This window comes from Dendropsophus ebraccatus, chromosome 6, assembly GCF_027789765.1.
Source record: "Dendropsophus ebraccatus isolate aDenEbr1 chromosome 6, aDenEbr1.pat, whole genome shotgun sequence".
Classification (NCBI taxonomy): domain Eukaryota; kingdom Metazoa; phylum Chordata; class Amphibia; order Anura; family Hylidae; genus Dendropsophus; species Dendropsophus ebraccatus.
This window is the reverse complement of record NC_091459.1, coordinates 92577861-92595447: the sequence shown is the minus strand read 5'-3', so window position 1 is coordinate 92595447 and position 17587 is coordinate 92577861. Positions and strand designations below refer to the sequence as shown.

General features: G+C 36.8%; 1 protein-coding gene across 1 annotated transcript in view; it reads left to right on the top strand.

The window, feature by feature from the left end:
- Positions 1-7496: 7496 nt before the first annotated feature.
- The window catches only part of CLSTN2 (calsyntenin 2), a 390590-nt gene continuing 380499 nt past the window's right edge, over positions 7497-17587 (top strand). The window contains exons 1-3 of the mRNA XM_069974229.1: positions 7497-7503; positions 8237-8359; positions 15082-15093. Coding sequence (XP_069830330.1) covers positions 7497-7503; positions 8237-8359; positions 15082-15093 — 142 coding nt within the window. The remainder of the gene's footprint in view (positions 7504-8236; positions 8360-15081; positions 15094-17587) is intronic.

The window sequence follows — 17587 nt, the reverse complement described above, 5'->3', positions numbered from 1 at the left end:
CCCCAGGACAGATCTTGGATTAAAAGCTGCTATCTGATGGTACAAGTGGTTTGGGGAGTCAGATTGTGGGTACAGAGTCTCTTTATGCAGTAATATGAAGCACCAAAATCAGGCACTATAGTTTATTGGTCGAATTTAATGAAAATGTTTAAGAAAACATCAGGTTTACATTTGCCCTGTATACTACTAGTCCTATTTCAGCATCTCAGTTTTTAAAAGCTCAGAAATTTTAGGGAAAAAAACCCAATATATTATACTGGCCTTTTTATCTGTGAACTTCTTTTTTTATGTTAAAGTAATATAAGGTTGAATTTTAACCTCTACATGACCAAAGGTCATTGATGCACGGATGTCCAGGTGACATTGAAGCCGTGCTCTCCTCCTTGCCTTCTATTTTTCCACCCATGGGGCTGTTTGAAGGCTATTTTTTTTTTTTTGCGCTGTGATCTATAATTTTTTTTTAGCATCATATTAGTGTAAATAGGAGTTTTTCATTGTTTTTTATTGTTTTATCAGCAATCCTAGTGTTTTTTTTTTTTTTATCTTTTTTATTTGTGCTGTTCATTGTGTGGAAGCAATATTGTTATGTTTTAATCAATCGGACAATTCTGCACAGTACACTACCAAATATTTTTATTTTTCAAATGGAAAAAAGTGGGCGATTTAAATGTTAACTGGGGGAGGGGTTTTGTCCCTAGGGGACTTATATATGAGGCAGACTCTAGATGGAAATCGCCAATCTGACAGGAGAGAGGTATTATTCCTCTTGTCAGGAAAACTGATCAGGACCCTGATCAGTTTCACTTTGGGAGTTCTGATCAGTCAGTGACAGGTACCACTCCTGTCACTGACATCCATAAATGCCGCAATTGCTGTAGATCACAGTTGCTTGTCATTACTCCTAGGACCTGATGCATTAATGTGCGTGGTACCGCTCACAATGAAGCAACGCTGCACACATTAAAGAGCCCTTCATGCCAGGAACATATGTATACATTCCTATTGTACAGGGCATTAGCATAGGAATGTATACAGTCATAGATTATAGCAGATGTGTAGGGGTTAAATTGCTTTCTGTGGAAATTTTTTTTAAAATACCCCCCCTTTCTTTTTTCTTGCATATTTTCGTGTTGACCTACAATAGTAATAGTCAATGTTTTTCATATGTTCAGATAGTCACACCTGGGTAGTTTCATGCTGTTCTTCAGTACACCCTAAATTATGTCCCTTGGTATTAGGCTGGTAAGAATGGTCTTTATCTCATACTTAGAAAGAGGCATTAAATAGAAGAACATTACATACAATTTTCATTTTGGACAAATTGTGCATAAAATGAGTCTATTATACTCAGAGATCTGAAACATTTGGATTTCTATATGAAAAATATCAGTGTCTTTATTTTTATGTGACAATCACTGAACAAAGAGAAATTTGAAGACGGTCTCTTAATGCACTCAAGGGAATTACAAGAATACATCTAGCAGAAATGTATAGCTGACAGCAAGCATTTTTTTGTTAGACTTATGAAAAACAAATGGTCTGTTTGCAGTGAATGAAGTGTAAAATATGTAATTACCATTCATTGTTCCAAACATTTTGCAATAAAAAGCATGAAATTAAACTTTATTGCAAATCTCTCTCATTTGAAGCACTTTTACTAGAAAAGCAGATATGCTTTAGGTCAGGATGGATTTTATTTAGAAGATTTACAGCCAGTAGAGGATAATTGGAGGCAAAATTCAGTGTTTGGAGAATCGGATTCGGTAGTTAAACACCAAACTGAACAAATTAGCTAAAATAATTAGAGCTAAAACAAAAGGATTTTGCAATTAGATCCGTGTGGAAATGAGGTATAATTTAACTAGATAAAAGTCAAAGTTGGGGGAATTAGGAAAATAAGAAATGTTGGAAAATGGCCAAAGGTGGCTAAGAGCTCATGCTGTGGCATTAGCGATGAAACAACTAAGCTACCTTCAACACCCAAGGGCTGACCGATGTCTGGTTGTTTGTACAACAAAGCTAACGTCCTTTGAAATGTAGATTCCTTGTATGTCTTCTGATGTATGGATGAACCTTTTCAGGTATATAAACTGAAGTGCAGAGATAAATATTCCTTAGCTGCGAATTATTATAGAAATTTCCCTCTACAGACTTATTTGGATACTATTCATGTATTGTTGTTTCTGGCAGGCGGTCATGGCAACAGTGGTTCTCTAAAGCACTGCTAGAGTAGTGAATTAATATACTGGGTAAACCGCTTAAATAACGTATATTGACCAGTATAATACCACTTGTCCATTTTCTGAAGAAGATTTTTCTAAGAAATGTTTTGGAATATACGGGGAAAATTGACCCAGTTTCAAAGCAGTGTATTTTATGATGGCAATGTGTCACAATTGGGCTATGTTCCCACAACATTTTTTTCTTGTCCGTTTATAATTTTTAAAGTGACTTCCATCCAAAATGGTCTCCGTTATTTTGAGGATTAGCCACCTGCTATAACAGCTGTTGGTACGTTATTCTAGTAAACATAAACATAGCCTTACACAGAAATTTGCAAATGGTTTTATGAGTTACTAAATTTATTAGCCATTTTATAAATGCTCCAAGGCCCATCACCTGCTGTACAAACAATATCGAGACAATAGTTGAATTTGTCTATTTGTCCCATTTTTCCTCTGCGTGTGTTTACCCGGTGCATTTCCCTAAAACAGCCTGTTTTCAAAAATTGTTGATACCATTGATTCCAAACGCCATTAAAATGTTCAATGCACCACAATTATGGATTTCATCTTGCTGAATTGCAGAACGCAAAATGCAATAGGGGAGGTTTATGCACTAGGAGGGGCATTGAAGGCTAATTATTTGAGGCTATGCTCCGCCATTTCAAGTGATAAAAGTTTCATGGGCAGATTGTGGGTGTGGAGATATAGCAATAACTTTAAATTAGGTTCAACCCTCTACCTGTTTTTCTGACCCATCTGACAAAATGATAGAAAAGTAAGCTCTCAGAAAGGGGAATTTTAGAATTTAAAGTTAGTAAAACCATCTGGTAGATAAAGTTCCTTCCTTTGATAGAGATTGTTCAGGGACTCTTTTACATAGGCTGAAAAGCTAACAAGTGAATACTAACTACCTAAAAGTGTTAGTATACTGTATTGTGTTAATGTGCCAAGTACATCAACTTTTAGATAGAACCAACTCCTATTAAATATTATAATAGAACACATTAAATGGAAGGCTTTGTATACAGTCATTGTGTACTGTCTTTCCTATTCTTTCAGATTCATTGAGTTTTATTGTGTCCCTTCTGTTGCCGCACATCAATGTCATAGGTGCATTCACTATCATAATATCCCAGCTCTATCTCTTCCAGCAAAGGTGTAACAATAAAGAGTAATTTAGGACCTCGGCAGCAGGATTATTATCTGCTTGGCCAATCATCTGGCACTGCTGTGAACGGGTTCATAGTAATGTCACAAGTAAATATGTTCAATACAGAGCTGATGGAATCCATCTAAATGTACTTCATAGAGAGATGATCTGAAGATGCCCAATCGTGATGTATTGTGGAAAACATAGAAAAAAAAGTGTGACATGATGGTATATTGATCCTGTGAGACTGTTCAGGAAAATGCAATTAGGGAGCTGAAAAATCAACCCACTGAGCAAGAGTGTCAGATCTAGAAGATAGGCCTCAAGGCGGCCATCGCCATGTCTATATCCAGAGATTTTATTTATAATGTAAAGAAGGGACAGCATGTATAACATTCATTGTCAATGGTGGTTACAGACAGAAGTATTACCAAGGGACTAAACGATATTAACATTGTAATAGAATCTCCATCATGTAATCAATAAGTAACCATTGAAAGGAGTCAACTCAGTAAGTCAATGAATAAGACAAAAACCAAATGAAGGATCTGGGAAACAGAAGGGGTGAGCACAGGGTAAAGGTGGGGGTGCTGGACAGGAATGGTTGCTCTTAGCTATAGAGAGAAGATGTGGGTGCTAATGGAGTCATATATTTTTACATCGGTACTATGAGGAATATACCAGCAGTTTTTTTTTTTAAAGGGTGGTTCACCAAAAATGTTTTCTTTCAAATTAACTGGTGCCAGAAAGTGCCAGAGATTTGTCATTTACTTCTATTAGAAAATCTCAAGTCTTCCAGCACTTATTAGCTGCTGTTTGTCCTACAGGAAGTGGTGTATTCTTTTCAGTTTGGAGAACAGGAGAGGTTTCATATGAGGATTTTCTACTGCTCTGGACAGTTCCTGGCATGAACAAAGGTGGCAGCACAGAGCAGTTTAAGACTGGAGAGAGTATCTGTTTCTTGATATCAGAAGTCAGACAATCCATATTATCAGCAAAGTATAGTTATATAAATAAATGTGGATTACTGTTCTTGAAAGGAGTTATTCACTAATGATTTTATGGATCAAAGGAACTTTATGGGGGGATTTATCTCATATACCGGTCTTAAAAATCCCCCTGATGCTGGTTCAATGGCATGCAGGATTTAATAAAACACAGGGTCTTAGTGCTACCTATGCACATCCTGATGTCCCACCTTCCCGCTGCAATGCTGCACCACGTCCTGATGAGTATGCCGCAGGGACAGAGCCAAGGGGGGAGATCGTGGGGACAGAGAGCCTAGGGGGAAGCTGGGGGAAGAGAGCCAAGGGGGGGAGGCTGGGTGGAGAGAGAGACGAGGGGGGAGAGAGCAGAGGAGGGAGCCTGGGGGCAATGAGACGAGAGCAGAGAGATGAGGGGGGTGGACAGGGGGCAGAGAGCCAAAGGGGGTGTCCAGGGGACATGAATAAGACATCCCCTGAAAATAAGACATGGTGCCTCTTTGGGGGGAAAAATTGATATAAGGCACTGTCTTATTTTTGGGGAAACATGGTAGTGATCCCTCCAGTTCTGATCGTATAAACCCCCAACCAAACAAAAGTTAATGTGAAAGCTTTGGGACACTTTAAAGGATGTTTTTCCTATATTGCAAAGTTATACAAATATTTGATCACAGGGAGTCTGACCACTAAAACCCCTGGGATCTTGAGAATGGGAAACTGTGTCTCATGTTACACACTAGGGGTGGGCCTTGTAATTAGTCTTGTGCATCACTCATTTTCTATATGGGGCCATGGAAACTAAATGCAGCTTCCCTAAAGAATAAATGGATCGTAAGTGTACCCCCATTCTCAAGATCGCAGAAGGGCCCAGCAGTTGGATCCCAGTGATTAGGTATCTCCTATTCTGTGGATTGGTGATAACTTTACTGAATGAGAATAGGATTTTAAATAGGATTTTAAAAAGGTAGATGAATATTTTATTAAAATATATATGTGCAAAATTTAGGGCATGATTGGTCTAGTATGATTTTCAATTAAGTTTTTCTCTGTATAGGGTGAAGGAAAATCTGCACCAAAATACAGATTTTTCCTCACTGATTGCTGCAAAATCCAGTCTGAAAAAGTCACTAAAAATTGTGATTTCATTGAATTATAACCGTACATTGTTTGCTCATGTTACTGGTTAACACATCTACTTTATGGAGCCTAATACAGAGAGTGAGTTCATTGTTCACAACAGAAATAAATGGTGGTATGTGATTATTTATTAGTATTCCCGCTCTATCAGTCTGTAGGTGTTCTAGTTTAGTCTTTATATTATGTTATTGGATTTTTCACTGAACAGCTCTAATGTCCTTCTCAAAAAATGCTCCTTCAAATCTCTCTAGATTTCAGAAGAATAATAGAGAGAATAAAAATGAAAACATTCATGTACAGCTCACATTTCGTTTCTCAGATCGATGTTCGAGTAAATATGGTTCAATCTCAGACTTTTAGATAGAAACACTAGGAATAGACACCTTTCCTTACTTATTGAAGGCCCTCAGCTGTCTGCCAGTGATATACAATTTGATTTACATTACACTCAAACCTATTGAGCTTTCCACCCTGAGGTGCTGATGGTTTTAGGTTGTATGATTGAAAAAAATAAAGTTTCAGATGCTTTGGGTGAAATATTATAGCTAGTTTTCCAGCCATGCAGAAGAATATGGATAGCATGTATGTGCAATGCTACACTAAGCATTTTCATATATATATATATATATATATATATATATATATATATATATATGATTAAGGAAACTTAGGTCCTTATTTTTGAGGTGGTAGAAGAATCCCGCTGTCATGGTCATGGTCCTGTGTATAGGGGGTATCTTTGCAAGATCAGAAAACTCCTTGAGGGTGCGTTCACACCTACAGGATCTGCAGCTGATTTTCTGCAGCAGATTTCAGTTAAATAACTGAACACAGCATCAAATCTGATGCTGTGTTCAGTTATTTAACTGAAATCTGCTGCAGAAAATCAGCTGCAGATCCTGTAGGTGTGAACGCACCATTAAACAAGTTTCTTGTGATAACCTGTTAGGGTATATGGATGACAAAGAGAGGAGTCCCACACTTGATATCTCTCTATATCACTCAGAACAGAGAGACACTAACAACCAGTGATTCAAATTCTGGCACCCCCTTCCTGGTCATGTCTTACATGGGCGGTCATTCATGTCATCTAGTATGTAATATTATACTCTAACTTTTGAAGCATAAAGCCAAGCCCACTGCCTAAACATAACAAGGAGTTGTTTGGGTTGACTTTTGTAGTTAGTATAATACAAAGGATTCAGTAGAACTATGTTGTTGCCACTGTAAACATAAGAGATAACTGAATAAGGATGGTAATGTTATCATTAGAAATGAGTGAGTAGTGAAATATTCGAATTTTTGAATATCGAGTTAAGCAGACTCACTAAAGTCTATGGGAGAAAAATGCTTGACTCTTGGAAATCAAAATTTGACCACTTGGAGGTCACCAAGTCCACAATGACACCTCAGGAAATGATGCCAACACCTCTGGAATTTTGGTTGGGACAGCAGGGGAAGCATGCCTAGGTGTATCTAACACGCTAAAGAAGCATCATTACGCCACTATCACAGCCTATCAACTATTCACTCCAAACACAATATAACCTCTATGTAAAGTGGAAAAAATACATGGAAATCTTCTTTTCTTTACTGCAGCCTATTCCTCACAATGAATACACTTCAGCTGCCTGCCTCTCTGAACACACTGATGTGCTGCTAGCCGGTTTAATATCAGTATATCTTTAGATAAATATATTCTTTCTATAATTTTAGCCCTAACAAGGGCTTTTGGGGTTCTCTCCTGCTTAAAATCACCTAAAACCTGACTGTCCCTGATTTACACTGTCTCCCTCTCTAGCTCCAAGTGTCATCTGAAATCGAATCTCAAATCCACTATTCTATTACTGTAAAGGTCACGTGGTCTAGCCAGCCAATGAATGCAGATGCTTATTCAATGCATGTGTTCTTCTAGTGCCAGTCCCCCTCCTGCCCCCCGCCTGTGTGCTCCTAGTGCCTGCCCCCCCCCCCCCTGCATAGTTATTCGTTTAAAAAAACGTCATGAAATGTAAGAGGGGATTCAAAGTTTCACTGGGGTTTTGATCGAGATCGAGTATTTTGAATAGTGTACTACTCGATCAAATACCTACTCGATCGAATAGTACTCACTCATCTCTAGCTATCTCTAGCTCAAATTTGAGCAAGGAAATCTCTTATTTGATTAATTTGTATTCTTTTTTTATTAACATTAAAAAAATCTACTGTGAAGTAAAACATACTGTATACTGTAGTAGCTAATACTGCATGTGCATGTAAATGTTCTTCAAACAACATTTATGATTTTCAAGTATTTTAATTATCAAGCAATACTAAACAACCTAGCCCTAATCATTTTCAACATATAGCCCAATAATAAAAAAAAAATCTAATTTAATCTGTATTGGGGTGCCTTGTTTGACTTCTTATGCTGGGAGATAAAGAACAGTGTTGAATAGATTAGATTTGATTTTCTAATATGAGTATTTGACTAGGGTTGCAAGACCAGACTACAAAGGGTTTGTTTGAAGTCTGTTACCATGGAGACAAAAAGTCAGCATTGGTGCTATATACCCAAAGCTGTATAATATGTTTTAAAAGAAAAAAAATTTTGTGTGGAAAAACTGTATAAATCCTGTATACTTTTTTCCACTTAAAAGTGAAAATAGTTTTTTGTATTTGATCATTTTCTATCCATTGATAAGCTAAACATGTCCACCGTTTGTATGGCGTTTATAAGGTGTGTTTCTTTCTATTGTCACTAGTGAACAAGCACAAACCATGGATTGAAACATCGTATCATGGAGTTATCACGGAAAATAATGACACAGTTATTCTGGATCCTCCTCTGGTTGCATTGGACAAAGATGCCCCAGTTCCCTTTGCAGGTAGGACACATCATGTTATGTTTTAATATTAACGTTCTTGGTTTTCTCAATATCCTGCATAGGTCTACTTTTTCAGGAGTAGCAATTTATTAATTCATTGAAATTTACATTATAGTTGGCCAGGATTTTCTTGTACAACACATATCTATTATTCAAAGCTGCAAAGTGGAGATGAATTTTTACTGATTCCATTGCATTCTATTCTATATTCAGTAAGTGTCCTCCAGCAGAAATCTCAATTGTGTGTATCCCAGGCAATGACCTGAAATGACAGTAATGATACATTTAATCTTTTATGGGTTGTAAGTACAGACCTGTCAGTGGTCATTACCTGTGACAAATCATAGTTGTATGAAGCCATGTGAGAGCCAAGAAAAGGTAAGGCAGGTCATAGATATGAAGCTTTTTCTTTCCAACACTCCAACAGCAGGTCCAATATCTGACTGGTGAAAACATTTACCAAGGCATTTATACTGAAATGAAATACTGTATAACTCTCAAAATCCTACAGTATAACCTCCCAAATGGGAACTGCTAGTACAAGCTAAGCTATAAGATATTTTTGCCATTTCCCCCAAAACATTTACAAATACATGTCAATCCCCTTTCTTAAAAAAAATATTGTAGATTAATGTAATAAACTCTTGGTATAGATCATATGGTCAAATAGTCTTTTATCCATGGTTGGTAATTTGAACTTAAGCTGACAACCTTGGGCTTTTAATTTATTCCATTTTCCTACTTGCATTTTTTTTTAACAAACACATCTGTTTGTCTATACATTTATCTATGGCATAGATGGAGTAATTACAAAAACTTTTATGGGCCCTCCATTGTGATGTCTGATTTTTGTGCCTCCCTCTATACCTTTAGGCTATGTTCACACAACGTTATAAAAAAAGAAAGGACGTCTGCTTTTTCTATTTAAAAGACGTCCGTTATTGCCGCGATATAACTGACTGCAGTGCAGTACATTGAAGTCAATGGAATAATGCACGTCCAATTCACACAGTGTATAAAATGACGGACGTTATGTGCACAGATGGCAAAATAATAATCATGACAATTATTTTCAGACGTCTTTTGCAAACAGCTGGCGTTATTTTTTGTTGTTCACACACAGTTTTTCTTTTTTTCATTGTTCTTCAGCGTTTTTACTATTAAATTCAATGGACAATTTAATTAAATAATGTAATGTAGAATAATGTAACAGCAGCTGTTATTGCGATGATGGGTGGCAAATTCTCAAAATAACGGACGTCAGTATAGACTCAAAATGACTGACGTCATTTTAAAAATTGTAAACGGATAAGAGAAAAGTGTTGTGTGAACATAGCCATACCATTACTTTGCTCTAGTTGCTAATGTAGATCCTGGAGAGGGGTGACCTATCCAGGCCTTTTCCTCCCAGTAGCTTATAGGATGGGGCCCACTGTTACTGGGCTTCTGTCTCCAGGGCCTCATAACATTTGCATTCTTTTTGTTTTTTATGTTCTATCTATCTATCTATCTATCTATCTATCTATCTATCTATCTATCTATCTATCCATCTATCTCCTATCTATCTATCTATCTATCTATCTATCTCCTATCTATCTATCTATCTATCTATCTATCTATCTATCTATCTATCTATCTCCTATCTATCTATCTATCTATCATATATAGAAAGAAGAGCACTATTATAGAAATCACAATGGACCCTCTATTTTTGTGTCTTGTTTTCCCATCAAGGACAGAAGAACCTAGTCTTTGTTTCTTCCTTTAATTCCTTTTCCATGACCTTGGACTCCCCTATCCCAGGGATCCATAGCGGCTGTAATGCCTGTCTCTATAGTATTTCCATCCTTTACATTCAACTGTCTATCACCACAAACTAATGGAATAAAATTGTCCAGACCTGGCCACCTTCCAGACTACCATCAATCTAAATTGGTGTGTGTAAATGGACAGTCGACACTTCAGATCTGTCTCATGTGTCAGAAAATGTGTCTGACCTACTGTCTAACAATCACCATTATCTCTTCCAATAAAGTGTGAATTGTGAACTGAAAGAAGACCCCAGTATGGGAAATTGAAGTGTCATACAGCAGATTCTAGGAATTCCTGTACAATAATTGCTACAGCAGAACAATTCTCCTATTTAAAATCATGTACACATTGAATACAGCATGTTCAGCAATCTCCAATCATATGTTGTACATGTATCCTGTAGTCTTAAGTCTGCTCATACATAACAATTGGAATTGTCACCCAAAGGGTTGACAGTTTGTTATCTCTTACTATTCTCTACTCTCGCACAATGACCATCACATCCACAGTGAATGTTCAATTACCTATGGCTCATGTAGCTGTTTTAATAGGATTACACCATCCCTTATTTACACGTAATAACCACTATGCTATGATGTACATTGCCCAATAATAACATTATTGGTGTGCCATCTCTAGCTGAGGTACAGTACAACATTTTGGCATCTTCTTCATTACAATACACAGATTGTCTGTACAGACTGCAACCCCATCATTGTCACAGGAAGGGCAGATGTCCTAGCCGGGCTCTGACAGTGTATATAGTATTTTACCTCTTTTCCTGCAGCTCTGACAGCATCCATATTACAAGAACTTGTTTAACACTCAGCACATTTTGGAATCTATCTGCACAAAATACGCACCAGCTGTTAACCTCATAAAATGTCATAATGTGACGCCTGCTCTTTCAGTCTGCACAAGCAGGGCACTAATGCAGATGGGTTATGGTAATGGACTTCAGGATACATTTATTTTTGCATTGGTAGTTATACGTGTAATGGATCGAAGAAAAAAAAGAGAGAGCTGCGCTCATAATTGAAGTGAAAGTTCTTTTGTTGGGAATGAGGTTTTAAAATATTCAACTTTTAACCATTGCCCTTTTAACCTTCCATCTGCTGAAGGGTGTTAGAATATTTATGAAATGAAATGGTTTAATGCAGCGGCCATTTAGAACGCTATATTAGGAGTACCATGTAGGGTCTGCAGAAATTATCCACTCCTCTCCACCAAGCCCAAATAATCTTTCCATTATATCACATTAAGATGCACAGATGGTTTACAGCTGGATGTGTCATCTAAATGGGGGTCTTTAGTAGATTGGATCCTGGCTGAAAATGTGTAATAATAATGTAAATCCGGCCCAGGTACTCCCATGTGTTCATAGGTAAAATAGCGAAAAAGCAGTGATGCAGAACTTTATTCCATATACAGGATTGAAGTTATATATAGAAGAGCTTCTAATAACATATACATTTATTAGAAACATGACATAGCCCCTCCCCGAATAAAAGTTTAAATCCCCCTTCCTTACTATTTTGTATATGAAACACATGAAAATAAACAAACATATCATATATAATAGTGTGCATTTTCGTCAGATCTATTAAAATATAATACAATATAATAGTGTTCCCGTATGGTAAACTGCGTAAATGAAAAAGCACTAGAATTGCAGATTTTTTGTTACATTATATAGCAGAAAAACTTTAATAAAGATCACTGTGGCTGTTAAACTTTTAAATTTTTTATTTTTACACTTTTTATGTCCCCTTAGGGGACTTTAACATTTTTGCATTACATTACATACACTGATCATTGCTCTGCCATAGCATAGCATTGATCAGTGTAATCTGCGATCATTGTATATACCCTGCCTGTGCAGACTCTATACAGTGATAACCAATCTGACTGCCGGGAGGAAGGTAAGAGACCTCCAGCAGTCAGATATAACAATCGGAACCCCTGCAGCTAAAATATGGGGGTCCTGATCGCATATCCCTTTAAGGATACCCCTTTAAGGAGTTAAAACCATTGTAATATTGTGCATGTTTATCTGCAACAAGGGAAAGATTTACTAAGAAAAAACTATTGAGATTTTCACCACAAAGAATGGTAAATAATATGTATGTGTGTATACCAAATTTACTGTTTTTTTTCAATACTTTTTACACCTCACTAGAGGTTTTACTCTGGAACAATAACAATAAAGACCTTACTTGCTTTTCATTCTTATTCTACAAACTTTTTGTAAAAAAGGAAGGACTCCCATATAAAGAGTGTGTGCTTGAAAGGCTGTAGGCTTTACATTTGGTACAAGCTGCTCTTTTATGCCGGATAACCATGTTCTCCTCAATGTTTGTATTTTGTGATAACAGTGACATCACTCATAAAGAATGAATAATTCATCGGCTTCAATCTTCAAAGTAATATGGCGTGGAGCATCCGGTATATTTTTACCATGTCTGTTATCAGAAAATGAACCAATCTGCTAGATACTGGGAGGATTTGACATGAAAGGGTGAAGGTCTGGTATAAGTTGAGAGTAAGGAGATAGCAAATTCCTCAAGGAAAGTATAAAATGACTTTTGCCTGTTCTAGCCTTTTTTATGAAACATTTAAGCTTTTGAACAAATGAATAAAACCTACCTAGTAATATTTAGAAAAAAAATTATTTTAAAATATACAGATAAAGATGTAGGCATGCTAAACTGTCCGGTAAATACTGTGATAGAAGGCCAGGACGTGAGATCATGTTCCATTAGTCATTCTGGTCTTATGAGTGGAACTTCTCTGCTCTGTTCTCTAGCAGGGCCCTATATGATTTTTAGTTATAATGCGGTTATGTACATAGATCTGTTAGTAGACAAGACTTGCTACGATGTCTCGCAATGTCGCTAAGATTGGAAGTTATGTCATTTGACAAATGCAGACAGAAGGACTTATTGTAAAACCAGGTATCAATGGCTTCTTCTTGGTCAAACCTGATGTAAATGGCTGCTTCTTGGTCATGAATAGCATAAACAGGTTAAAACAACACAAAAGCACAAGGTCAAAAGCAACTAAATGACCAACATAAAACTAATGGAAAATTGAAAATAAAGTGGATTTTACAAAGTGATTTGAATGTCGGGTGTCCTGATTTCTATGCAAGGTGTGAATGGCTTTAACAGGTATCTTACAACCCCTTCCCCGGTACAGAATTGGAAGTATGGCCACTTCTTATAGTATGATGATGCCAAGCAAAGTTTCTTTTAGATTATAGTTGATAAGTGGCTACAGTCACATTATATGGCAGGTTGTATTTGTTACATAAGTCATTTGTTTTGTAGTCACTGAAGGTTTGCCATATATTGGACTTGCCAGCAATCTAATCCTCATGGGGACTTCCAACTCTATCTCAACAGCATATTAGATTTCAACATGCCTTATCCATTAGTTTAGAAGAGCACATAGTCACCCAGAATGTAGCAGTGACTTACTCCCCTCTACCCATTGCTTGGCCAAATATATACAGTATGTGTAGTAGAGGATGGAGGGGGGGTTGAGCTAGCTGTCAGCCCAATAAGTATTTTCAACCATGCTGTACTTATATTGAGGTTTCTGACCTTTCTTACTGAGGAATAAGAAAGCACAGCAACATTTTTTTACCAAATTTCAAGATATTGCTATATGTAGTCTAAAGCTGTTCCCTGAATGATGAAAGCAGTAGGTTGTGACAAATACATATAGTAATAGTGCTAATCTAACAAATTGATGATTAGTATCTTTGCAAAAAGATAAACCACCGTCTTGAATCTCAAAGTAATTATGTTTCAGTAGCAGATAGAATCGGCTTCTCTAACAAGCTTGATAAGTAACTTTGACTTAATGGACTCCATATATTAACAAGAAGATCATATCTATGTCAATGACTCAAAGGAGTCGCAGTTGAACAAGTGCACTAGGTGATTTTTTTTACCAGTAGGATGAGCGTTATATATGTGGAAACTTTTTCATGAATCTCTTGATATCTATAATTTTTTATCATAATTTATATGCATATGCAGTAGATAAAGTCTTAATTATCATGCGGCAATTCTGTCTAGTTTTGATATATTTTAATGTAAATCTCTGCTTTTTAGCATCATGTCATTTTAAGGTCCACAGTTTTATGCTGATTTATAATTTGAGTTGAGTTTCCTGACCCCAATGTTTATGCGCCTAAAAAGTACCTGAAAAATATAAAAAGGGAAAATTCTCAGTTGCTGACAACTTTTATTGGAACTACCTTTTACCTCTTAATCTCTTCTATTTACAAATTAATATTTAATAAATAATTTGTTTTCTTTTCTGTAAAAGGATATAAAATGTGAGTTTTCCAGAGAGGGGGGTGGTGGGGATTATGCATAAATGGCCATGTCATAAAAATATTAAACAAGCTATACTTACCTATTGGTCTCCCCGCTGATGCAGTCACAACACATTCCCATCCTTGGTCTTCTCTGCTTTTCTTGCGTTATGTGATTTTGCAACCATACAGGAACTCCCCTGCTTGGCTAATCACAGACCGAGGCAGTACACTGTAGAAGCCATGATTGAGGCAGATAGTTCCTAAATGGTCGCAACATCAGAGGAAGAAGAAAAAAACTTAGGACAATGGATCAGAAGCTGCAGTAACTGCATCTGAAGGGGACTGGGACAGGTAAGTATAGCTTGTTTATTATATTTACTATACCACTAGCAATGTAGTACTTTTTCCCTCTGACAAACCCTTTGAAGTCATTGTGTGTTTATATTGTGTTCATAACAGGTCCTGGTTACATACAGTACCAGCACAGAATAAAACATTTTGATTGAAAAGGGAATACATTCACTCTAAAGGGGGAGTCTGCCTCCGCTTTATGAGCAAAATTAATCTTATTGTAAAACAGATTCTTTTGAAAGTATTGAATGCAATTGTATACTGTATCCTATTAAACATAGAGAAGGAAAATCTCCTAATGAATATTAATGAACAGTCATTATGATTAAGAAACACAGATGAGATTCAGTACATTAGAAAAAAAAATAAAAAAAAATAAACAGCAGAAAAATATTTCCATAAAAAAAAAACGGTTTGCATTGTGAAAAAGTGCAATTTATTTAGATTAAAAAGCATCTGAAATGTACAATTTATGTAATACAATGATTTATCTCTAAAGCACATTTTATATTTAGTTTAGAATTATTGCTTTGTGTTCTCATTTATCACGCAAAATGGCCATGTAAACTAAAGCATCTATCTATCTACTCTATCTATCTATATATCAGAAAGCAGAAGCAGCACTTCGTTTAAGGTGAATGTCGGGTGCCAGCGGATCCAAGTCGAGACCAGGGACCGTGCTATATAATAATGGAAAATCCACAGCACTCCTCGATGAAATCAAACGTGTAATTTATTCAAAAAAGGCAAGTGCAGCATACAGACGCAACGTTTCAGTAGCTATTCGCCACCATTTTCAAGCCATTTGGCTTGAAAATGGCGGCGAATAGCTGCTGAAACTTTGCGTCTGTATGCTGCACTTGCCTTTTTTGAATAAATTACACGTCTGATTTCATCGAGGAGTGCTGTGGATTTTCCACTATCTATCTATCTATCTATCTATCTATCTATCTATCTATCTATCTATCTATGATGCTTGATAATGATTCTGGATTGAATCGAAACGTTGTATGTACCTTGATGATGGAATAAACACTATTCACCTTTACTCCGGTGTGCTGCAGTCTCTTGCCGTTTCTACATTGGGGATCCTATGCCATAGGACTTTCACTGCACAGCACCCACCGCTCTGGATCTGGACGTGCGGCTGCTACTCTGCTCTATCTATCTATCTATCTATCTATCTATCTATCTATCTATCTATCTATCTATCTATCCACATGTGTTTGTATGCACTATATGTATCTATGTTCTGCAGAAATACCTTTATGACTATGGTATTGCAGAACATCCTCCTTTAACCTAATGAATTATATCTTTTTGCATTACACGTTGTTTGTCCAATGAAGTATGTGAAAATCCTATTAGCTTTCCCATGTACTACTGCATTTGTGTCAATTAATGATGGAGGCAGCAGAGCATTGCTTTACTATCTATACAAGAAAATGAAGAAAAGCCATCAAAAGCTTCTCAAAAGACAAATTGCTTCTTTACTGTAAGAACATTGGTCCTGAACTCTGTGCCATGCTTATTTTTACATAGTGTATTAGTATATATTAATATAGGACAAACACCACAGGGGTCGTTCACTTTAGCTCTTGTAGCTACCAAGTACACATTACACAATGGAAATACATAAAGTGTATCTATGACAGTACAGTATCCAACCTATATGTTGGTTAACATGTATATACATGTTGTTAAAAATGTATAGATTGTATAGACGTATAGATGTTGTAAAAATGTATAGATCTAGACTGTAATATGTCCCAAATACCAATAGGAGTCTTGTCTAAAGTAGCCACCTAGACATTTTAGGATATTGCTATAGTATACAACACAAAACATACAGCACTGCTCTTAGTCGTAGCAATGAGATCCTATAATAACTAGTGATTATATGGGTAAGTCAAAAATCCACCATGAGACATACAGGAGGAATGCAGATAAGTGTATAGACAAAGCACATTATTTGTAGTGCTGGTGTCTCATGTGGCGGAGGGATCCCTGAGCCTCCCCTGTTACCTCTGTATGTTTTATAACTAATATATGTATCTGGGTAGGGAATCTCGGGAGGGCAAATCAGTGCATAATACCCCTCCTCCTCCCCAAATATCTATTGTAACTGCATGGCTAGACTACAGACACAACACTTTTTTTTTTAGCCTTCGCGCGGTTCCCATGGCATCGGTCTATACCCGAGCATCGGCCCAGCATAAAGCACTGGGGGCTGGCTTTAAGATAGTGTCATAATTGTACCTGATAAACCCTTAGTTTTGAGCTGTGGCTGCTGGTTACGTCCATTGCTGTAGAATTTATGTACTTGCTAGTTGTTCTCATGCCTGAATTTCACTAGTGTGAACATGGTCTAATTCGGCTTTGGAATAATTGACTCCCATTAAATCTCTGGGAATATTTTTTCTAGCATGTACAGTATATAGTTTACACTCTGCCTTGCATAGTGTTCCTCCTGTCTAGTTTCTTGTTTCTCTGCTCCAATTACTTTTGTCATCAGGAGCTTGTATCATTTAAAACGTGTCATTTCCTCTGCCTAACACCATTTATAGAATTTCACCTGCTATGCCTATATCTCGCTCCTTATTTCTGGTAGATCTGAACTCCTGTTATACCTGACCTTGGCTTGCTTCTGACTACTCTTTGGCTCGGTGATTTGGTATTTTGATTCTCCTGATCCTGACCTGTTTGTTGCCGACTATCTGCTATTGTGTTTGTTC